Genomic DNA, 21,650 nt, shown 5'->3' on the forward strand with positions numbered 1-21,650 from the left:
ACACAGGTCTCCTCCCCAGAAGTAACCACTCTTAACAGTTTCTTGTGTATCCTTCCAGAGATAGTCTGTGAATTATTATTATCTTTACTTATTATTATTACTATTATTAATCTCTAAGAAGTCAGATGTTGGATCCACTCTTCCTTTCTGAAGGCAGAAGGCAGATAGTAGCTGTTCACCTAAGCATAAAGAGATCTGTATCTGTACCCTTTGTGAGTAAGAAGTCATAAGTCCTGGTGCTGACCTCTCAGAAAATTCTAGGATGCCTCTGCTACTTCCCCTCTCCTTTCACACTCTCCTTCTTTCCCTGTTCACAGTGGCACATGACTCCATTCCCACAAAGTTCCTCAATTCCCTCCCTCAACTGACACTGAGATGGTGTCTCAGCCTGGGTTCCTTAGAAAACAGGGCCTGAGGCAAAGTTTTTATACCGGCACCTTATGAGGGTGTGTATCCCAGGGAAACAGGGGTGAAGGGAAAAGGGGTTGAAGGAACGAGGAAGAGCAAATAGAAGAGCACGTGTTAGCACCGTGCTAGCCACTGCTTCTGCAAGCACAGTTTGCTTCCTGGGAATCACAGGACATCTTTGAGAAGCCAGGTAAAGCTTCTGCATCTCTGAGCATTCTGTGGGGGGCACCCTGTGGGGGAGGGGCAAGGAGGAGGGATAAATTGATCGATAGGCTGCCGTCTCCCACTGGTCAAAGTTTGCCCCTCATTGTGTCAACTCCTCCTCTCTTATGAGTGGAGCTGCACTACTCGGGCAGCCACGGAGAAAGCTAGAACCCAAGACAGCAGGGTCAGGCTCTGTGGCCAGTGCCACTCTGCAGGTGAGTCAGTGTGCATCCATGGATTCTGAGGTGGTCCACTGGGTCTCTTACATCAGCAGCAATAGGGAACCCACATGGCAGAGGATAGAAGCATAGATGCTGGTATGAGGCCTGGCATTGTTGTTTCATGCCCTCTTGTCACATGAGGAACATGGAACAGCCGCCACAGAGCAAGTCATTCATTGCTAGTGTTCTGGCCAGAAAGCAAGGCAAGTGCAGGACTTGTAATGGCACACAAACTGAGTCTAGTACAGATGGGAACATTGCCATATTTCACTGACCCTGGGATGTACATTTATAACCTTTTAGCATCATTGAAATCAGGATGCATCTTACAATTGACAGCATGTCAGAGTGTAACTAGCAGTTTTGTTCCCTTTCTTGGTAGTACATAAGTGGCAGGTTAGATGAAATACACTAATTTCTTTAGGCTGATGTGTATCAATGCGTCTCTTGATACCCCGGGCCCAGAAATGTTCTCACAAAAGAGGCACTCCCACTTCCTATGGGAAAGACCCTTAACAGGGAAGAGCAATTAGCAAATTCATAAATCAGGGATCTCGAATTTCCATTGTCGATAATAAACTGTTCTTATGGTTAATATGACCATTCGTTGTTTATAGGTATCCGTGCCTGAGAATGTTTGCTTAGGTCAAGTCCGAGCTGTGAAACAAAAGTTCTTTCATGTGTTCGTGGTGAGTAATAGCTTTAATGAAGCCAGAACTCCATGCTAAAGATTAATAAATACCTCATTAGCCTTGACAAAAGAAGTGTGACTACATGATTCCACTCTTTTTTTTAAAGTGTGTATGAGTGTGTTTAACCATTATGTTCCAGGTGTGTGTTTATATTAATATCCCAAATTGTGATGCTCTAAAGTGTAGTCTTTAGAGACTAAATCCTCACGACTCAAAGTGCGGTCCTTGAACCAGCAGTACTGGACAACACCCAGGAGATTGCTAGAAATGCAGAATCACAGGCCCCACTCTGGACCTGCTGAATCCAAATATGTATTTAAAAATAATGCAAGCTCACGGGGACTTCCCTGGTGGTCCAGTGCTTAGGACTCCGCGCTTCCATTGCTGGGAGCCCAGGTTCGATCCCTGACTGGGTAACTAAGATCCCATATGCCGCAACTAAGCCGGCGCGCCGCAACTAGCGAAGCCCATACACTGCAACTAGAGAAGCCCGCGAGCCGCAGCAAAAACCCACTGCAGCCAAAATAAACACATTAATCAATTAAAATAAATAAAATAAAATGCAAGCCCCCCCATCAACTGCTGAGTGGATAAACAAAATATGGTATATCCATACCATGGAATATTATTCAGCCATAGAAAGGAGTGAAGTACTGATACATGCTGTGATGTGGATAAGCTTTGAAAACGTTATGCTAAGTGAAGGAAGCCAGACACAAAAGGCCACAGATTGTATGATTCCATTCATATGAATGTCCAGGATAGGCAAATCCATAAGACAGAAAGTAGATTAGTGTTTGCTTAGGGAATGAGAGAAAGGAGGCATTGGAAGTCCCTGCTGATGGGTAAGGGGTTTCTTTTTGGGATGATGGAAATATTTTGGAATTAGCTGGTGGTGATAGTTGCTTAACATTGCGAATATACTAAAAACCACTGAGTTGGACACTTAAATTTTTTGAATATTATGTTACATAAATTTTACCTCCAAAAAGTGTTAAAAATGAAGCCAAATGTAGCACATTGCCTGCAACCTTAAAAAAAAAATCATATATTGCTTCCTTTTGTTCCCACAGGATAGGAAAAGAAAATGCTGCTTAAATCATTATATTAGAAAGAAATACCATCTGATATTTATTGTTCCCCAAGTAGTACAACTTAGAAACCTTTGGGATTTATTTTGGATCCTCCATGTAAATGAATGTAAAGTAAAAGTTCCCCCATAAATAGAGTGCTGTTGTTAACGTCATTGAAGGAAAAATGATCAAAACAATAAAAGGTGTTTAAAAATGAAAAAGAAAAACAAAACTTGATCCCCAGGTGATTCATATGCCTGTTCAAGTTTGAAAACATTGCTCTAAATCCCATCTCCTTGACTGCAAGACCTCAGTGTCCTTCCCCACCCTCACCTGGAAAACTCTTCCTTTTTTTTCTCAGAATCCCCAGATGTGGCACTATTTCACTTGTTTTGTGCATCCCACATCCTCCTCCTTACCCCTGGCCTGTCTGCAACAGCCCTGAGTCAGAAAGCTGCTCCACCAGGCAGCATTACGATCACCCACGGGTTAGGAGAGGACCGTCCTTGCTCCAGGTCTGGATTGTATGGCTTCTCCTGTGCCCTGAAGAGCACTGCCAGTGGCCAAGGTCAAGGTCAGCCTCTGTGGAACATGGTTCTCTGTTTCTCGGTCTACTGTCGTGGAGTGGCAGAAGAAATAAGGCAGACACCTCGCTATTCCCTAAATTGTCTTCCTCTCTTCTCCTCCCCAGGCACCTCTGCATCAAAACACTCCTCTCTCCTCCTTCAAATAAAAAAGGAAAAGACACCAGATGCCCACACGCTTAATAAGAAATGGAGTAGGGAAAGAAAGGGAGGAGTCTCCTCTTCCCCCCTGAGATATCTGAACTCTAGCTTCTGCCCAGCTAAAATTTTCTGTCTCACACACACACACACACACACACACACACACTCTGACATGCAATAAAATATCAACAGTTGTTTTTTAGTGGGTGATAGGATGTCTCTCTTTTTTCTAATTATCTATATTTCTAGTTTTTCAAAAATGAATGAATGCATATTACTTATATACTCATAAAAATAAAGTGTTTTGTTAGAGGAAATAAGAAACTCTCCATGATGATGGAATATGTGATTTCAACATACATTTTTAAGTAGAGAATTTCTGTCTTGCAAAAATTAGCCTCTGAGGGTCACAAAGCCCTCCTCATACGGTTCACAGTACACAGAAAAGCCTTTTATATGGGATGTAGGGTTACCAGAGACAGGAAATGAAGTTGGTTCCCAGATCTTGGCAGGAGGTGTGGTGGGGAGGCCCTCTAGAAATCTCAGGCTTCCCTCTAAATGAGGACATGCTGAACTCTATCTTCAGTAAAAGAGCGGGTTCTTAAGAGAACTACCCCATTATTACACCAATTGGTGAGAATCCATGCCTGATCCTTTTTATCACGTAGACCTAGGCATTAGATGCTTTGTTTTGAATCTCTACCAAGGATTTGAATTGGTTAATTATCCTAGAAGTGATTCGGCTTAAAAGGGCTTAAAATTTTTTTACTATTCTTTATTATTAACAAAGTTAATTTAAGTTTCTCACTTTGTTTCTAATTTTATTCCCTTTTATGTGAGTTATCTGAACCTTTTTCACTGAGTAAGTTTAAATGGGTCATTCTAAAATGTGGCATTAAAAAATGTGTTCACTGAGGAATATTTAAAATACAGATGAGCAAAAAGTATTTCTATGTTTATGTGTATACACGTGTGTGTGTCTGTGTGTATGTGCGTACAGATGCTTGGATATGTTTTTTAATAGAAACGGTGCATTAGTGGGGAATCTTAAAATTTTGAGTGCCTGAACTGTATCATTCAAACTGGCTTAGTCAAGAAAAGAATATTTATTGACTCATAAAACAAACCTAAGAAAAGTCAGGGTTATTTCTGGCCTCAGTGACCAAAGACTCAAGTATTCTAGGGGCTGCCTCCTGGCTTCTGCTCTTTGCTTCCCTCTCTCTGCGTTCACCTCATTCTCTCAGACTGCAGTTCGGCTGGTGGGAAACAAGGCTGCCAGTAGCCTGCAGCTTCACATCTTCCCATTTTCACTTCCAAGAAGGAAAAGGTCTTTTTCCTTTGGTTCTAGCTTAAAAAGTCCCCGGGGAGGTCCCTGACAGGCTCAGCTTGGGTTACTCGCATACTCCCTGACAAATTGTCATGGGCAAGTTGGCCCAGTTCTGTGATTGCCTCAGTGTTGGTCAAGTGCCACCTCTAATCCAAACCCTGTGACAGAGGGACGGTCACGTAATCAGATGGCAGTTCTCATCTGAACCACTGGGTGCTGTTTTCTAAAGAAAGATCGGGTGCTATTGCCCCTAGAAGGATAGTGTGCTGGTAGACAAATGACAGATACTCACTACATACAAATGGGATTATATTTCAGTAACTGTTTTGCAACTCATAAAAAATTTTCATTTTTCCATGTTCTACAACGTAATTTCAATAATAATAGAATATAATGGCAGAATAGTGTTGTATTCTGGAATGCAAACATGACAACTGGAAGTGACCACGAGGACAACAGCCACACGCTAAGGTTGGCAGAGCAGGAAGAGAGGACGCCTAGATCCTTGATATCATCTCAGAGTCGCTGCACCAGCGCTACACTTCTTGATTTTTGGTTTATTTATTTAGGCCGCACCTCAGGGCATGTGGAACTTCCCTGACCAGGGATGAACTGGCATCCCCTGCACTGGAAGCGCAGAGTCTTAACCACTGGACCGCCAGGGAAGTCCAGCCCTTCACTTCTTTTTTTTTTTTTAATACATTTATTTATTTATGGCTGCGTTGGGTCTTCGTTGATGCACAAAGGCTTTCTCTAGTTGCGGCGAGCGGGGGCTACTCTTTGTTGCAGTGCATGGGCTTCTTTCTCATTGCGGTGGCTTCTTTTGTTGCAGAGCACGGGCTCTAGGTGCGCAGGTTTCAGTAGTTGTGGCACATGGGCTCAGTAGTTGTGGCTCGCAGGCTCTAGAGCACAGGATCAGTAGTTGTGGCGCACGGGCTTAGTTCCTCCGTGGCATGTGGGACTTCCCGGACCAGGGCTCGAACCTGTGTCCCCTGCATTGGCAGGCAGATTCTTAACCACTGCACCACCAGGGAAGTCCTACACTTCTTGATACCTGAGAAAAATAACACCTGATTTGGCTAAACCACAGTGGTCAAGTGCTGTTCCCTATAAATGTACTTCCAGGCAGCCATTAAAAGTAGGCCAGGAAATTTATCATCAGTGAAGGGGGATGGCAGTGATGATAAAAACCCAGAGAGGTTGAAAGGGAAACCGAAATAATGGAAAGTACAGCCTATTTTTTTTTGAACTATTAAAGGAAACTGACCCATAAAACATCCCTGAGTCAACCTGAGGCAGTTACAGCAGGGTGGAAATGGCAGCCACAGCTGAACTGAGCAGAAAGAGGGTTAGAGGTAGTACCCAAGGCTTCTTGATGCTATGTAGCATGAAGGGTTCCAGAAGTCCCTAAGAGCTCCCAGTGAGAGGGATGGAAGTAGCTGAAGCTGGGAGCTAGGAAGCATCCCAAAGCGTCACATGTGACCCAAGGCTTCTGGGTAGCAGACAAAGAAGGCACCAGAGAAAAAAGACCACCAGGCTTGAATGGGGAAGGAGGGGATACGACCAGTACAGAGGCCAGAGCAGAGATCTGGTTAGGCGTGAGCTGCACCTCAAGTGGAGTGAGCAGGAGCTGGTGGAGAAGATCAGCTGGAGAACCAGTGTCCTTTCTCCTTGCACCTAAATAACATCTTGGGAAGGGAGTAAGTGGAGGGAAGACCTTTGGAGGAGGCAGCTCTCAGAGGGAATATGAATTTCAAATTGACTAAGATTTACCCAAAAGTAGACTTTTTTTTTTTTAACCCAGAAGAGACAGTTAACTGGTAAGCTGAAGAACTGCCCAGTAAAGAGAATCTCCTGAGAAATCTAAGTTCAATTACAGAGATATTTTTAAAATTTTTGTACATTTGGCTCATAGTGTATGCATTGTGACTCCCCCCAACCCCAAGTTCCCCATACATATAGATCTGTACTATAAGTTTCCTTAAAGAGGTGTCACAGGAGTTTGACATTATGTCACAAGGAAAATGTCCTAAAATCTGCTTTAGACCTGTGAGAGCCAGCCACAATGACTCTTGCTTCCTAGTGTTCATGTCCTTGTGTAGCCCTCTCCCACACTGTACCAGGGTTGGTCTGTGTGACCAAGAGCATATGGCAGAAGGGGTGGCGTATCCCTACCAAGATTAGGTTCCTATCTCTCGTAGAGCACTCACTCTGGGGAAACCAGCTGCCCTGTTATGAAGACAGGCCTGCGTGAGGAAACAGCCATATGAGTGATCTTGGAAGCAGGTCCAGCCCCAGTAGGGCCTTCAGATAACTGCAGTCCCAACTGACATCCAGACTGTACCCTCATGAGAGACCCTGAATTAGAGACACTCAGCTAACCTGACTCACAGAAACTGTAAGATAATAAATGTTTGTTGTTTTAAACTACTAAGTTTAGGGGTAATTTGTTATGCAACAAAAGATAACGAATATACTCCCTCTCATAAAAATTTCAGTTATAGCACCTGCCAAAAATCTTTCTCTTTTCATTCTCCAAGAGGTCCTTTCACAGTTTCGCTCCCCTCCCCCACTTCCTCCTCTCTGCCACATTCTTTTTTTTTTTTTTAAATATTTATTTATTTATTTTGGCTTCGGCAGGTCGTAGTTGCGGTACACAGACTTCTTAGTTGTGGCACGCAGACTCCCAGCCGTGGCACGCTTGCATACAGAATCTAGTTCCCCGACCAAGCATCGAACCCAGGCCCCCTGTATTAGGAACTCGGAGTCTTACCCACTGGACCACTAAGGAAGTTCCTCTCTGCCACACTCTTAAGCACCCAAATCCCAACAGGTTATGGTTCTTAAAAAAAAAAAAAGATGTAATAAATAAATAAATAAAATAAAATAAAAATCAAAACAAAACAAAACAAAAACAGGTTATGGTCCTCTCTCCAAGTGGCCACCTGAGGTACATGGTCTTGTTTTCCCTACTGACTTCTTTGTGGAAACCAAGCTTCTCTGCCCGCCTTCCCACCCTTTCCACCTTCTCCCCACACACCTGATAATGGTGAATAAGAGACTGAGGCAAAAGAAATAAGCCAGAGAGAGAGAGAGAGAGAGAGAGAGAGAGAGAGAGAGAGAGAGAGAAGGGGCAGGTGATAGGCATCAGCCAGACTCTGTGATTCTTCATTCATCTTCCCTCCACACTCCCTGCTGATTGATTGAAGAACTACAGAATCTCCCCTGATGGCAGAATACCAGAAAGATTTCTGAGAGGCCTAGAGATGCCTTTGATTCTCTAGGGCCTGAGCTATGCTCCAGTCACATGAGGCCTGGAAACCTCTAGGTTTCCTGGACGTTCCTTGCTGTTCCTGCAAAGCAAGACGAGACATTTGTTTATAGTGGACAGAATTCCCTAAACTGCGATTGTGGTTATCTCGCAGATGACTACAATTATATAGCAAATACTAACTGAGACGCCACTGGTTATATAAAAAAAAGAAGAAAAGACAAAATATTACTTCGTATTTAGTGTCTTTTATGGTTTATCTCCCCTATTGGACTGTGAGCTTCATGAAAGCAAGGATCACGTGTGATTCCTGTGGGTAACCACAGTGCCCAGAACAGTCTTGAGTACAGAACATTCCCAGTGAATATCTGTTAGAAGATGCACCATACATGTTTGTTGAAGGAATGGTTGAATTGGCATCAAAGGAGTCTTCTGCATTAGCCCATTGGCTGGTAATTCTAAGCTTTTTACAGTTCATCGCAAAATGTACTTTCCTTTTTTCAGTTGGAGTGAATCAAGAGTAGACAGGCATGTTTTTTTCACTGTGAGGAAAGGCTTTTATTATTTTTTAGGTTCTGCCCCGGCACCCCCACAAAGAGAGCCAACACTGGCTCTCACGTAAGATCCAGGAGTCTCCGCAGTTTGGAACCCAACACCACATTTCCTAGAATACTTGACGCCCTCGCAGGCCTCCTCTGGCTATAATGGAAAAGGGATATGCCTGGGAACTGTGCTGCTAATAGAAAGAAGCAGAACGTCTGTTTTCCACTAACGGCTCCTGATTGGGGTTTGTTATGCCCAGTCTGAATTGACCTGGAACTTGGCCGCGGCTCTGGCCGCCCCGGGGTAAGGCGGGGGACCCAGCAGAGGCGGCTGCACCGCAAGGTTATAGCGCTGAGCTGCTCCACGCTCTGGAAGGTGCCAGAGCGCGGGAGATGCTGTGGTTGGTAAAGGCTGCTCGGCGCTAGTCAGGTGAGGCCTGGAGGTTCGCATCTGCAGATCCATCTTTGGGTGTACAGTCTTTGGATCCTCTTCTCAGCTCTGAAGAGGCGGTTCCAGCGGTCGGGTAGCTCGGGTGAACTGGGTTTAGCCCTTGTCACCGCTCGGAACTGGGCGTCCCGGGACTCCCAGTCCTTTGAGGTCTTGCTCAGGACTACATTTCCCAAAAGGCTCCGCGGTGATTGAAAGCTCTATCAGCCTATGGACGGGGGAGACTTCTCGTCCCAGAAACTGAGAAGCCAATGGCAAGAGGACGGGGGCGGTACTTTCCGGCTGCTGGCTGTCTTGTCCAGAGTCCCACCTGTGTCCCCACAGCCCTGTCACGAATCCCAGTCGGGTTCTGGGCGGGACTGCCACGGCGTTGCGGGCCGGGTGCGGCTCGGCGGTGGAGGACTCTCACTTCGTGCTCCATCCCGGGCTGGGCCCCGGGGCGGTGAGTGATCCGGGGAAGGAGACTGCGGCTGCAGCCTGGGCGCTGCTGAGGGGCGTGGATGGGGCTCGCCCTCCGCCCCGGCGTTGTCTCTGCCGGGTCCTCGCGCTCGCCTTTCCGAGCCCGCGGGTCTTGCTGAGGAGTGGGGAGAGGTAGCTGCGCTTTTCTCTGCCGGCGTCGGGATAGCTCATCCTCTTAATTTTTTTTGCTCCTCGGTGGTAGTCCTCTGGTTTCAGTTTAGCTTTGCGACCCTTTGACCGCTGCACCTAGATTAGGGCCTACAGCACCGCGAGGGAGGAGAATGGGTGTCGGCCCTACCGGTGCGGTCATGTTCCTATTAATAAACCCAGTGAACAAACTAGTGCTTCTCACAATGGCACTTAGTCACAGCACCTCAGCGGTCTAGGGCCTTTGAGGTCACCTGTACGGGGGGGCAGGAGACCGGGTGGCAGGAGACCGGGTGGGAAACAGGGTTTCTCTAACCTTGGCTGAGAACTCTCCATCCCGCTGTCTCCTGCAGGTGGGCCCTGCTGTTGGGTTTTGTAATGAATGGAGAAATAAAATGTATGCTCAAAACTCATTACAGTTTTCACTTCCTAATGACATTATTTTTGTTTGTTAAGGTTTTAAACCAGAGAGATGAAATGTATTCCCACAGCTTTTAGGCTCCTAAAAACCCAGTACTTTATAAGTGACCAATAGCAATATGTGTGAATGCATAAATGTTTCCATGAAAAGTGTGTGTATTCTAGTAGTGCACAGGTGCTCTGATTGGTGAGGCAAAAGATGTGAAAGAGTAAAAGTTCCTCACCCCGGTATGATCCATCCTCCACTGAAATGCAGAATTCTTTGTAGAAGGTTCATCTTTTCAATCAGCTGGCTGACAATATTTGTTTTTAGTGGAAACTCTTCAAGGGGGAAAACAAACAAAAAAAACAAACATTATCCTATATTGCTTTGTGACTCCTAATGCCTAACAGAGTATTAATTATTGAATAAATTACTGATCCATCCAGTAACCTGACCATCTCCCCCCAAATAATTTTTTCATGATAGTGATGTTAATTTTATTAATGTGTTAATGATTGTTTTCAGCCCCCAAGCATTTTGTTTTGTGCTTATCGCCATTGAATTTCACTTAATTTTACAGCTTATCCATGTTGTTTTTTAAAATCCATGTCTTTTTAAGTCCCATTTCTGACTGCATTAAACCTTGAAATAGAATGATACCTAGGGCAGTTCCTTTTGGGCTTCTGCATAGTTTGTCCCTTGAAGTTGACACTAAATCTACAAGCCAGGAAAAGTCAGCTATTCTCATAACTAATATGAGTCTAATGAAGTCCGCAATTTCCTACCTAGCTGAGGAAAATGTAGTTGGAGAGAATCCAAAGCTTTCCAGAAATCGAGTTATACCTGTGCACTCTCTCCTCTGTTTATCTTGTCCATCATGGACAATTTGTCCCTCAAAAAGTTAATGTCTCCAAAAGACTGAGGGTTCTGCAGATGTGTTTGGGAGGTCCAGGACTCATTTTGTGATGAGAAAGTTGGCCAAAGGAAAGGTTATGTTAAAACAGAATAAGAAAAGCATCCCTTCTGTGGTTGACAGCATTTACGTCAGAGCTATCTATTCTGGTCAGCGGGTTTTGTTTAGGTATGTTGGGGCCATAGTGGCTGTATTTTGGTTTTGAGACAATGGTGAGAATATCTAAAGAGCTCTTGATGCATACTGAGGTCTCTTGCTGTAGGAACTGATGATGTGGCTGGGGACTTCAGGGATGAGTGGATTACCTGGACACTGCTTAGAGAGTCCTCTTCAGGGATACCACCCAGCACAGTTAGAAGAATTGGCTCTCAAAGGGTAAGGATGCTACTCTCCTTTATCTTAGATATTTTGAGAGGGCCCAGATCTGAGTGGTCTCTAGGGTTGTTGGTCTCTTAGAGCTTCAGATCTCTGTGAGAGTAATTGTTACCTCCCTGGCAGAAAAAGAACGACTTCCATTTTTATGGCACTTAGTAGTTTGCAGATTTATTTGATATTTATTGTCTTACTGATATCTCACCATAACTCTTTGATGTATTTTCATCCCTCTTTTCCAGCTCAGGATCCTGAGACTCAAAAAGTTAAGTGGCAGAGGTGAGAGTTCAACCCAGGTCTTTGTGGAAAAGGGGGAGCTCTCCCCATGGCTTTTTTCCTGTCAAAAAAAAAAAACAACCCTCCAGTGCTCTTTCTATAATACTGTGGCAGGACTTCCCTGGCCGTCCAGTGGATAAGACTCCACGCTCCCACTGCGGGGGGCGCCGGTTCAATCCCTGGTTAGGGAACTAAGATCCTGCACGCTGCACCGTGTGGCCAAAAAAAAAACAAAAAAACAGGGAAAAAAATACCATGGCAATGCCTTCTCCCTGCTTTACTTCATATCTAATACACAAGTGATATGTACTCACAAAAAAAAGGCAAGCAAAATGAAAACAAAAGTCATCCATCCCACTGCTGAAGAGTTACGATCCTTCCAGCCATTTTCCTAAGCATATATACAATTAAAAAAAAAAAAAAGAAAAGAAAAAAATTGGGATCATACTGAATATTCAGTTGTAAATCTTACTTCTTACACATTGTATTGTGAATATATTTTGACAATAAATTTCTGTACATTACTTAAAATAACCACTTAGTATTTTGTTTTATGGAATACAGCAATTACATTAAATTGAACCATATATGTGACCATTTTTTGACCACTTTTTACCTATAAACTGCCAATTTCATATGGCTCAATCAAATGTAATTATTTCTTCGTTGAGGGACATTTAGGTTATTTCAAATTTTCAGCTATATTGTGATGATGATCTCTTAGCTAATTGTCTTTTTGAAAGTATTGTTTATTGAAGCGTAATCAGTTAATAATTAGCTAATATATCTTTTGCACAACTTTCTTTCTTTTGTTTTACTTTTTTTCATTTCCTTAGAATTCCCAGAATTAGAATTGCTGGGTTTGAGAATAGATTTCTAAGGTATTTGGTGTTTTTGAAAAATGCCTTCCAAAAAGATTGAACCAAGCTATTTATTTCTGTTAGCATTGTATGAAAGTGTCCATTTCTTCATATTCTATCATGGTAGGTATCATAATCTAAGAGTCTGGATAAAATAATAGTGATAGCTAACATTTACTGAGGACTTAATCACTTAATCCTCACGACAACTCTGTAAGGTGGGTTTTATCATTATCCCTAATTTATAGATGAAGACACTGAGACACAGAGAGTTGAAGTAACTTTCCTGAGGTCACACAGCTAGTAAGAGGCAGAGTTAGGATTCAAATTCAGGCAATATGACTCCTGAGTTTGCACTCTTTACCTCTACACTATATTGCCTAAGTGTATCATTGTTTTAATTTGAATTTCTTTGGTTAATGTTGAGGTTAAAAGTTTTCCATATATTTATAAGCTGCTTGTGATTTTTTCTTTTCTGAATTGCCTATTCATGTTCTTTGTCCATTTTTTTGTTTTGTTTTTTTCTTACAAGTGTTTGTCTTTTTCTCATGGCAATACCGACTGCTGCCCTTCTGGGAAAATTTAAAAATTAAACATGGGGCTTACCTGGTGGCGCAGTGGTTAAGAATCCGCCTGCCAATGCAGGGGACACGGGTTCATGCCCTGGTCTGGGAAGATCTCACATGCGGCGGAGCAACTAAGCCCGCGAGCCACAACTACTGAAGCCCACATGCCTAGAGCCTGTGCTCCACGACAAGAGAAGCTACCACAATGAGAAGCCCGCGCACCGCAGCTAGAGAAAGCCTGCGCGCAGCAAAAAAGACCCAACGCAGCCAAAAACAAATAAATATTTTTAAATTAAATAAATAAAAAGTAAACATTATAGTTATAGTTAACTTCCTTGATTCTTTCTAAGGGGGAGGTCATGGCAGCTTTGTTTTGATAAAATTATATCCCCACATGGGCTTCCCTGGTGGCGCGGTGGTTGAAAGTCCGCCTGCCGATGTAGGGGACGCAGGTTCGCGTCCCGGTCCGGGAGGATCCCACATGACGCGGAGCGGCTGGGCGGGCCCGTGAGCCATGGCCGCTGAGCCTGCGCATCCGGAGCCTGTGCTCCACAACGGGAGCGGCCACATCAGTGAGAGGCCCGCGTACCGCAAAAAACAAAACAAAACAAAACAAAATTATATCTCCACATGGGTTTAGCCTTGTGCCTTGAGAGACGAGTTATTGTGCTTATTCTAGAATTTCTATCACCCAAGTCTGATTTTTTTTTTTAATGGGAGGAAAAGAGCTTTTTTTCAGCCTCTTGGGGAGAGCACCCTTTTTTATCACTTCATCATGGCTGCCCTTTTAAAGAGACTTAACACACATTAGAGTTTCCTGGGGTGTTCTACTCCACCTAGGGAAGAAGGGGAGATTGCATTTTGCTCAGGCCTTGTGTGATGGCTCACATTAACATCCTGTGTTCACCTTCCTTATAGGATTTCTAGACCAAGTGCAATCTCCCAGCTACAGCAGAAGGAAGAGCCATGGGTCCTACCACTCCAAAATTTTGAGACTAGGAAGATCCTGAGGGAAAGTCACACAGGTGAGATGTGTTACCCAGTGGGCAGAAATCTAGCGTTTCAGCCCTTGTTTAAATGAGGAATTTGGAATGCTGCCCTCGACTTTTGTTCTTACTATTAGAAGGTTAAATTTGACTTCCTGGGCAATCAGTCATTGACCAGATAAAGTCTTCATTTTAAGTAAACATTTCACTTTTGTCTAGACTCTAACATCTTTGAAAGGAGTTACCCAATTTTGACAATATATGGTATACTCTTGATATGAAGGTCCCCTCAAGATTCACCTGACCATCTTAAAATAAAAAGGGATTAGGAATTCATGTTTTCTGTAAGCTCAATGATCTTCAATAAACTTTTCACAAAGTGAAAACGAGAGTAGTCAAACTAAATGTGGTCTGTTGCAAAAACACTAATTTTTATCTTTCTTGCTGCTTTCTGATGATCTTTCCTGATAAGTGATAACTTTATTCTGTTACTTCTGTTAATTTTTCAGACTTTAAGAATCAGGTGGTAAAACTCAATCAGGACATTTCTGAAACAGCAGAACAATGTGGAACATCCTCAGAAAGGGCCAAGAAAGATATTTCTCATACTCCTCGTTGGGGAGGAAACTGGGAGAGGGGTCTTGAATTAGAAGGGCAGCATGGAACCCTTCTAGGAAAGGGCCAGCAGGAGCCCTTTTCACAGGAGAAGGAATTAAACAAGCTCCTGGAAGGATATATAGGAAAGAAGCCGATGTGTGCAGAATGTGGAAAAAGCTTTAACCAGAGTTCCTATCTCATAAGACACCTAAGAACCCATACCGGTGAGAGGCCTTATAAATGCATGGAGTGTGGGAAAGGCTTCAAACAGAGTTCAGACCTTGTCACCCACCACAGAACACACACAGGGGAGAAACCCTACCAATGCCATGGATGTGAGAAAAAATTCAGCGACAGCTCAACCCTCATCAAACATCAGAGAACCCACACAGGTGAGAGACCCCATGAGTGCCCAGAGTGTGGGAAGACTTTCGGACGGAAACCACACCTCATAATGCACCAAAGAACCCACACAGGAGAGAAGCCCTACACGTGCCTCGAGTGTCATAAAAGCTTTAGTCGCAGCTCCAATTTCATCACCCACCAGAGGACCCACACGGGAGTGAAGCCTTACAGGTGTAATGACTGTGGGGAGAGTTTCAGCCAGAGCTCGGATTTGATTAAGCACCAGAGAACCCACACAGGAGAACGGCCCTTTAAGTGCCCGGAGTGCGGGAAGGGCTTTAGAGATAGTTCCCATTTTGTGGCTCACATGAGCACTCACTCAGGAGAAAGGCCATTCAGTTGTCCTTACTGCCACAAAAGTTTCAGTCAGAGCTCGCATCTGGTCACGCACCAGAGGACACACACAGGTGAGAGGCCTTTTCAGTGTGACAGTTGTGGGAAAGGATTTGCCGACAGCTCTGCCCTCATCAAGCACCAACGGATCCACACAGGAGAAAGACCCTATAAATGTGGCGAGTGTGGGAAGAGCTTCAATCAGAGCTCCCACTTCATTACCCATCAACGAATCCACTTAGGAGACAGACCCTATCGCTGTCCTGAGTGTGGCAAAACCTTCAATCAGCGTTCCCATTTTCTCACACACCAGAGAACACATACGGGAGAAAAACCGTTTCACTGTAGTAAATGTGACAAGAGCTTCCGACAGAAGGCACACCTTTTATGCCATCAGAACACCCATTTGATCTAGGAGATAGTCTTTAATGGTTCTTCTCCCTTTCAAATTTCCGTTGCTATTATCTTTAAGCACTCCAAATAGAGAAAACCTGAAACTGGGTGTCGGCGGCTCAAGTCGGGCCCTGATCTGTTCTCTTTTTCCGTGCTTTAATGGCGAGGATAAACCTACAGGGTCCAAATAATGTTCTAAACACAAAAGGCGTTCCTTCAGTGTTTTTGACTGACTCTTAGACAGAAAAATGTGAGTTTAATGCTTGATGCCTGGTTCCTAAAAGAGAAGTGAGATAAATGTAGTCACATTCTCATCATTAATGATTCATATTTGATATCTTATACAAAGCCCTTGATACAATGCCTGGCCTTTAAAAGACACTCAGTACAGGGTTGGTTGCTTTTATCAGCCTTATTACTCAATGAGGAATTTATTATTGCAGCCCCACAAGCCCAGAACTTGCAAGAAATTAGACTGGAACTAGAAGATTCGGGGTGTGAACACATAGATTTAATAAAACAGAAAACACTCTCCTAATCCAGTGCTATGCAGTCACCAGATGTCTCATTGCCATGACAAGGCAGAATTATCATAGAGGATGTCTGCAGTCTTGTGACTCGGAGACTAGAAGAATTTTAGAAGCTCTTTGTACAGCTGTGTATGAGGTACTCCCCCTGGAAGTTTGCTGCCATCTGAGGCATAGAAAATATCCTGTGATGAACAGTCCAGAGGAACCTGGATGAGGACTGTAAAATTCTGGAAGCAAAGTTGCTGAGAATGTTAAATGATATTGCAGGGATCCTTCCCGGCATTTAGCTGAAGGATGTAACCCTTGTTTTGTAATTTGCTGGGTCACTGGCCCTTTAGTTGTAAGTTAACGCAAGTCTCTGATCCTTTTAGGGTCATTCATTTTATGCACTAGTATACTCCTCTATTTAATTGAAGAAATGGGGGGAAGGCAGTGTGTTGGAAGGCACACCGACTTCGTTGAGAAGGTGAGGTGTTTGTGTCTTGGCCCCTTGACACCTAATTTGGCCAGACTTTCCCCTTCTCTCAGGCCCTACCCTACTTACCTCACAAGGTTATTGTGAGGATCTGATACATATACACGCACATGCGCACACACGCAAGCACTTTGTTGTTAAACTATAAAGTGTAATACCTGTAAAGTTTAATGTTACGGTATTGTTGCCAGTGTCTTTTCTTCCAAGGAGCTGTGGCTAATGTTTCCAAAGGTGTCCCACTTTCATATTGAGGGACTTCTTTTTTTACCTATTGAAAACCTAAGGCCTTCAAATGCTCAACTCATTATGTGACTCATTACGGGTCACGTGATGAACTAACGGAAGAGCCAGGATATCTCTGCAGGTCTCCTCTTCAACAACATGGAACAGACCAGCTCTGGGATTTGTTAGAGTGTCTCTGAGACACCACAGGCCTGGAGGACCCATATTATATCCATCAAACCACTCTGAATTTGGAAATGATGGAGAGATGTAGCCTACGTGCCCGAGAGCTTTATAGGGTCCTGTGCTGGGGTCCTCGATCCTCATGGCAGATATAAGTGGGTAAGGAGGGAGTTGGGTGTTGAACACTCCAGAGAGAAGAGTGGGGGACTGAAGGTGTTTTCTTTCAAGCTTTCCTGTGTCAATACAGACTAAATTAATACATCAGCCTTGGAACACTAGTTCTCTTCCATTATATGGAGTGCCACCTGAGTGCTGTAACTCATGCGGGGATAGAACTCAGCTGATAACCTAAACTCTTTCTTTAATAGGTAATTATCAGAAAAAAAAAAATCTGGGGCTTCCCTGGTGGCGCAGTGGTTGGGAGTCCACCTGCCGATGTAGGGGACGCAGGTTCGTGCCCCGGTCCGGGAAGATCCCACATGCCGCGGAGTGGCTGGGCCCGTGAGCCATGGCCGCTGAACCTGCGCGTCTGGAGCCTGTGCTTCTCAACGGGAGAGGCCACAACGGTGAGAGGCCCGCGTACCACAAAAAAAAAAAAAAAATCTGGTTAATCCAGAGCTGTAAATTCTTAAAATGTGAGCCCAGACCAGTAGCATTATCATCACCTGGGAACTTGTTAGAAATGCAAATTCTAAGTCCCCACCCCAGACCTACTGAACTGGAAACTCTAGGGGTGGGGTCCAGCAATATGTGTCTTAATAAGCCCTCCAGGTGATTATAATGCATACCAAAGGTTGAGAACCACTGCTTTAAATGGTACCTCTTCTACTGAATGTAGACACAGTACTATTATTGCTCCTACCAAAAATGAACAGTGATTTTGTAATCATCAAATACTCCAGTCAATGTTCACGTTTCCCTAATTACCTTGTGGGTTATTTATTTATTTATTTTTTGGCCTTGCCACATGGTTTGCGGGATCTCAGTTCCCCGACCAGGAATTGAACCTGGGCCACTGCAGTGAAAGTGCTAAGTCCTAACTACTGGACCACCAGGGAATTCCCTGTTTTTATTTTTTAGAGACCAAATAAGGTCTCTACATTCAATTGGTTGATATATTCCTTACAAAATCCTCCCTCTTCTCTCTCTCTCTCACTTTTTCTTGTATTTCATTTGTTGAAAAAAAACCTTGTCCTTTAACTGTCTCCCACAGGTCTGTATTTGGCTAATTCCATCCTATGGGGGTCCTTTAACATGCTCCTCTATCCTCTGCTTTCCTAATATTGGTAGTTGGATCTGTAAACATGATCAGGTTCAGATTTGGGAGGGGGGGCAAGAATACTCCATAGTGATCTTATGTATCTTCTATCAAGAGGTACCTGGTGTTTTGTTTTTGTTTTCGTTTTTCTGTCTCTTTTCTTGTGATGTTAGCAACCATCGATAAGCCCTGATTTCACTTCGGTTCGCCAAATGATGATATTTTAAATCCGTCACTCCTTCTTCATTTATTAGCTGAAATACTTCTATAAAGAGAACTACCCCTAATCAACTATTTGGTTTCCCTGAGGTACAGTTTGTATAGGAACAGCACAACAGCTGCTTGATTAGGACTCCTTTGATTTTTTTTTTTAATATCACTATATAAATTTTGGCCTCCATGCCTTAGATTTCGGAGCCCCTTCCAGTGAGAGACTCTTCTCTGACAGGACATTTATACATGCATACAACTCAGAATAACTTTTCTCATGGCCTTTGATGTTTTTCTCCTGCCTACTCCTCTCCAGTTTGTCTAGGTTCGCCAGAAAGCAGTGTGCTAAAGAGCTCACTAAATACTTGAGTGATTCCTCAGGGATGGACTTGCTAAGTTGCCAATTAATATTTCCCGATACTATCCAGGCCTGAAAACAGGAGAGGAAATTACATTCCCATTAGCTGGGAATGGTTTTACGTCCCTTTCATGGTACTATGAGAGTATACCCTCTTCATTTATCTTATTTACCCGAGCATTGTTCTAAATCAAATATGATCAGTATGTTAAATAATAACAGCAATAATGTATAACAATCAGATCAGAAGGTAAGGAAAAAAGCTGGCAGGCAGAGGTACGGGGTAATTCATGTGAAATCCAGGGGTACCATCTCTCCAGGGGAGGAAGTGTTCGGCCTGGGGCGGGGGTACAACAGGGAATGAGAAAGTTCGGACGTTCTGAGAATCTGGCACTGGATTAATGTGAAATGTCCTAGAAGAATGTCCTGCAAGAAGGAGTCAGTTAGAGGACGTGGAGGGACACAAAAGCTGCATTATTAGCACAAGCAGGCATAACCCTCACCCCAGCTAGGAATGTGATGTGTGCTCATGGTCTGTGAGCAACCCTAGATTTAGGAGGCAGGGTGTGGAAGCAGCACAGAACCAAGGGTCTGAAGAGCCAGCCTCTGGTTTTGGTGAGGTTATTTACTAGCCAACTGGTTTTGGACAGGTCAGTTGATCACTCTAGGCTTCAGTCTATCTGAGAAATCAGAAAAAACATCTTGGTCTCTAACACTTTACAAATTTGGGGCTCTCACAGACCCTAGGATCGTCCACGTCAAGAGCAAGCGCTTCCACACGGACACCTTCAAGCTCTGAGGGGATAAAAGCAGGTTGTCGATAGCCTGGCTCCCTCTGTCTCTCCCACTCCTCGGCCCTCCCCAGGCTCCGGCCCCTCCTATGCTGACTTCCTAGTAGTATTTAACAGACAGCTCACTGGCTTATAATGTAAATGGTCTTTTTCTTTCACCCTGTTTCTCATATTGTACAGATGTGTCTACCTTATAAGATGTGAGCTCTTGAGGGGCGATGCATGACTTGCTTTGCGGCTCTGCTACCTGCCCCCTACCCTGCGCCCCCCAGCCATGAGCAGGGAATACTTAAATGGTATTGGCGAGAGTCAAGATGACTGACTTTTCATAGTTCCCTTTGTTTCTACCCTATGACTGGGTTTCTTGCACATTCTCCACACCTCCTCTCTCCATCACTTCAGAATCCATGTCATCACCAAGCCCTATCAGCTTTACCTCCCAGATTCCTCTCAACCCCATCTGTCAGCCGTCCCATCTCCACCACCAAGCTCTAGTCCCAGGGGACCACCATCTCTCGTCTGAATTCCTGCAGTGGCCTCCCAACTGACGTCGCAGGTTTGATTTGATTTTTTATGTATGTATGTATGTATGTATGTATTATTTATTTATTTATTTTGCGATACGCAGGCCTCTCACTGTTGTGGCCTCTCCCGTTGCGGAGCACAGGCTCTGGACGCGCAGGCTCAGCGGCCATGGCTCACGGGCCCAGCCGCTCTGCGGCATGTGGGATCTTCCCGGACCGGGACACGAACCCATGTCCCCTGCATCGGCAGGCGGACTCTCAACCACTGTACCACCAGGGAAGCCCTTATCCTCTTTTATTTTCATCAAAGCCTTTACACCTTCCTGATCTGTTCTTGTTTACTTATTTGTTTTGGTAAACTTCACTGGGGGGAGGGAGCCATTTCTCCTATTTGCCATTCTTTCCCTGGCACCTAAAACAGTGCCTGCTATGTAGTAGGTGCTCAGTAAATGTTCATTGGATGAATTAATGAAGGCATGCTCACAGGCAAGGAACTTGTGCTAGAAAAGCAGCAGTGTGAGACAAAGCGGGACAGGTGAGTGAGGGTCACACCAAGAAGGCTCTTAGTTGCCAAACTGAGTTTGGATATTATTCTCTGGGGAATGGAGTGTCTGTCATTGATGGTTTTCCAATAGAGGAGAAGCATGGTCAGCATTTGAGGAAGTTTGATTTGGCAGCCATGTGTAAGTCATATTCAAGAGAGAAAAATTAAAGACATTGCTTCAATCCATGACATAAAGAGCTTAGTGTCTGGCCCATAGTGAGTCTCCAATAAATGAATGTTATCACCAAGCACTGTGGCAGGCACTGGGAGATACAGAACAAAAAGCCAAGATCAATAAACCTTTCTACCTCAAAAGAATTCTTCCTAAACCCTAGTGTCACATTCCTTCCCTCCCCTTTTTGTCAAACTTCCATTAATATTAATATATATTATATTCTCAGGGCTGTCATGTTTAGGCTCTTTTAATCAGGCTACCCACCTCCAGCGTGCCTCTGGCTTAAATTTCGCTTTCCCCGTTTCCTGTATTTTGCTGGTGCCAAGTCACGTAGCTTTTGCGTCCACACTGCCCCCACCCCCTTAATTGTAAAAGCACCACGTGCTTTCTGTAAAAATTTCCAAAAACTACAGAAGCGCCCAAAGTAAAAAAATGGAAATGCCTTGTCTTTTCCTCATTCCTTCCCACAACCTCACTCCCCGGATTTCAACTCTGTGATAATCTGGCATCCCAAATCTTGTTCCTAGCTCCTCTTTTCCATCTGCACTCCAGTATCTGAACTAAAGGCATGGTTTTTCACCTCTTCTCTTTGATTTTTCCCTTCAGTTCAGCTTGAAAAACATTTATTGAGTGCTATGTACCAAGTCCTACACCAGACACTGGAAGTACAAAGACAAAACAGTGAAAGAGGTCCACATTTAAAAAGCTGTTGTATTGGGCTTCCCCGGTGGCGCAGTGGTTGAGAGTCTGCCTGCCGAT

At 44.1% G+C, this 21,650-nt stretch overlaps 1 protein-coding gene across 3 annotated transcripts; it reads left to right on the forward strand.

The window, feature by feature from the left end:
• The first annotated feature begins 9,222 nt into the window (after positions 1-9,222).
• On the forward strand, positions 9,223-16,791 carry ZNF774 (zinc finger protein 774). 3 transcript variants are annotated; one of them, XM_032624598.1, is made up of 4 exons: positions 9,223-9,502; positions 11,096-11,208; positions 13,826-13,932; positions 14,403-16,791. In XM_032624598.1, the coding sequence occupies exons 2-4, from the start codon at positions 11,102-11,104 to the stop codon at positions 15,641-15,643; spliced, it is 1,455 nt and encodes a 484-aa protein (XP_032480489.1). In that variant the 5' UTR covers positions 9,223-9,502; positions 11,096-11,101; the 3' UTR covers positions 15,644-16,791. The 3 variants fall into 3 exon arrangements, 2 of the variants coding, with proteins under 2 accessions (XP_032480489.1, XP_032480490.1); XM_032624599.1 differs by having other exon boundaries at positions 9,223-9,353; XR_004348705.1 differs by lacking the exons at positions 13,826-13,932; positions 14,403-16,791 and adding exons at positions 11,448-11,484; positions 12,874-13,014 and having other exon boundaries at positions 9,223-11,208.
• The last annotated feature ends 4,859 nt before the right edge of the window (positions 16,792-21,650 follow it).

Source organism: Phocoena sinus, chromosome 2 (assembly GCF_008692025.1).
Source record: "Phocoena sinus isolate mPhoSin1 chromosome 2, mPhoSin1.pri, whole genome shotgun sequence".
Classification (NCBI taxonomy): domain Eukaryota; kingdom Metazoa; phylum Chordata; class Mammalia; order Artiodactyla; family Phocoenidae; genus Phocoena; species Phocoena sinus.

Excerpts from the sequence above, each read along its gene's own strand:
- ZNF774 (XM_032624598.1), top strand. The coding sequence starts at position 11,102 with ATGATGTGGCTGGGGACTTCAGGGATGAGTGGATTACCTGGACACTGC. Across the intron at positions 11,209-13,825 it reads GAAGAATTGGCTCTCAAAGG|GATTTCTAGACCAAGTGCAA; the intron begins GTAAGGATGCTA and ends CCTTCCTTATAG. Across the intron at positions 13,933-14,402 it reads CCTGAGGGAAAGTCACACAG|ACTTTAAGAATCAGGTGGTA; the intron begins GTGAGATGTGTT and ends TTAATTTTTCAG.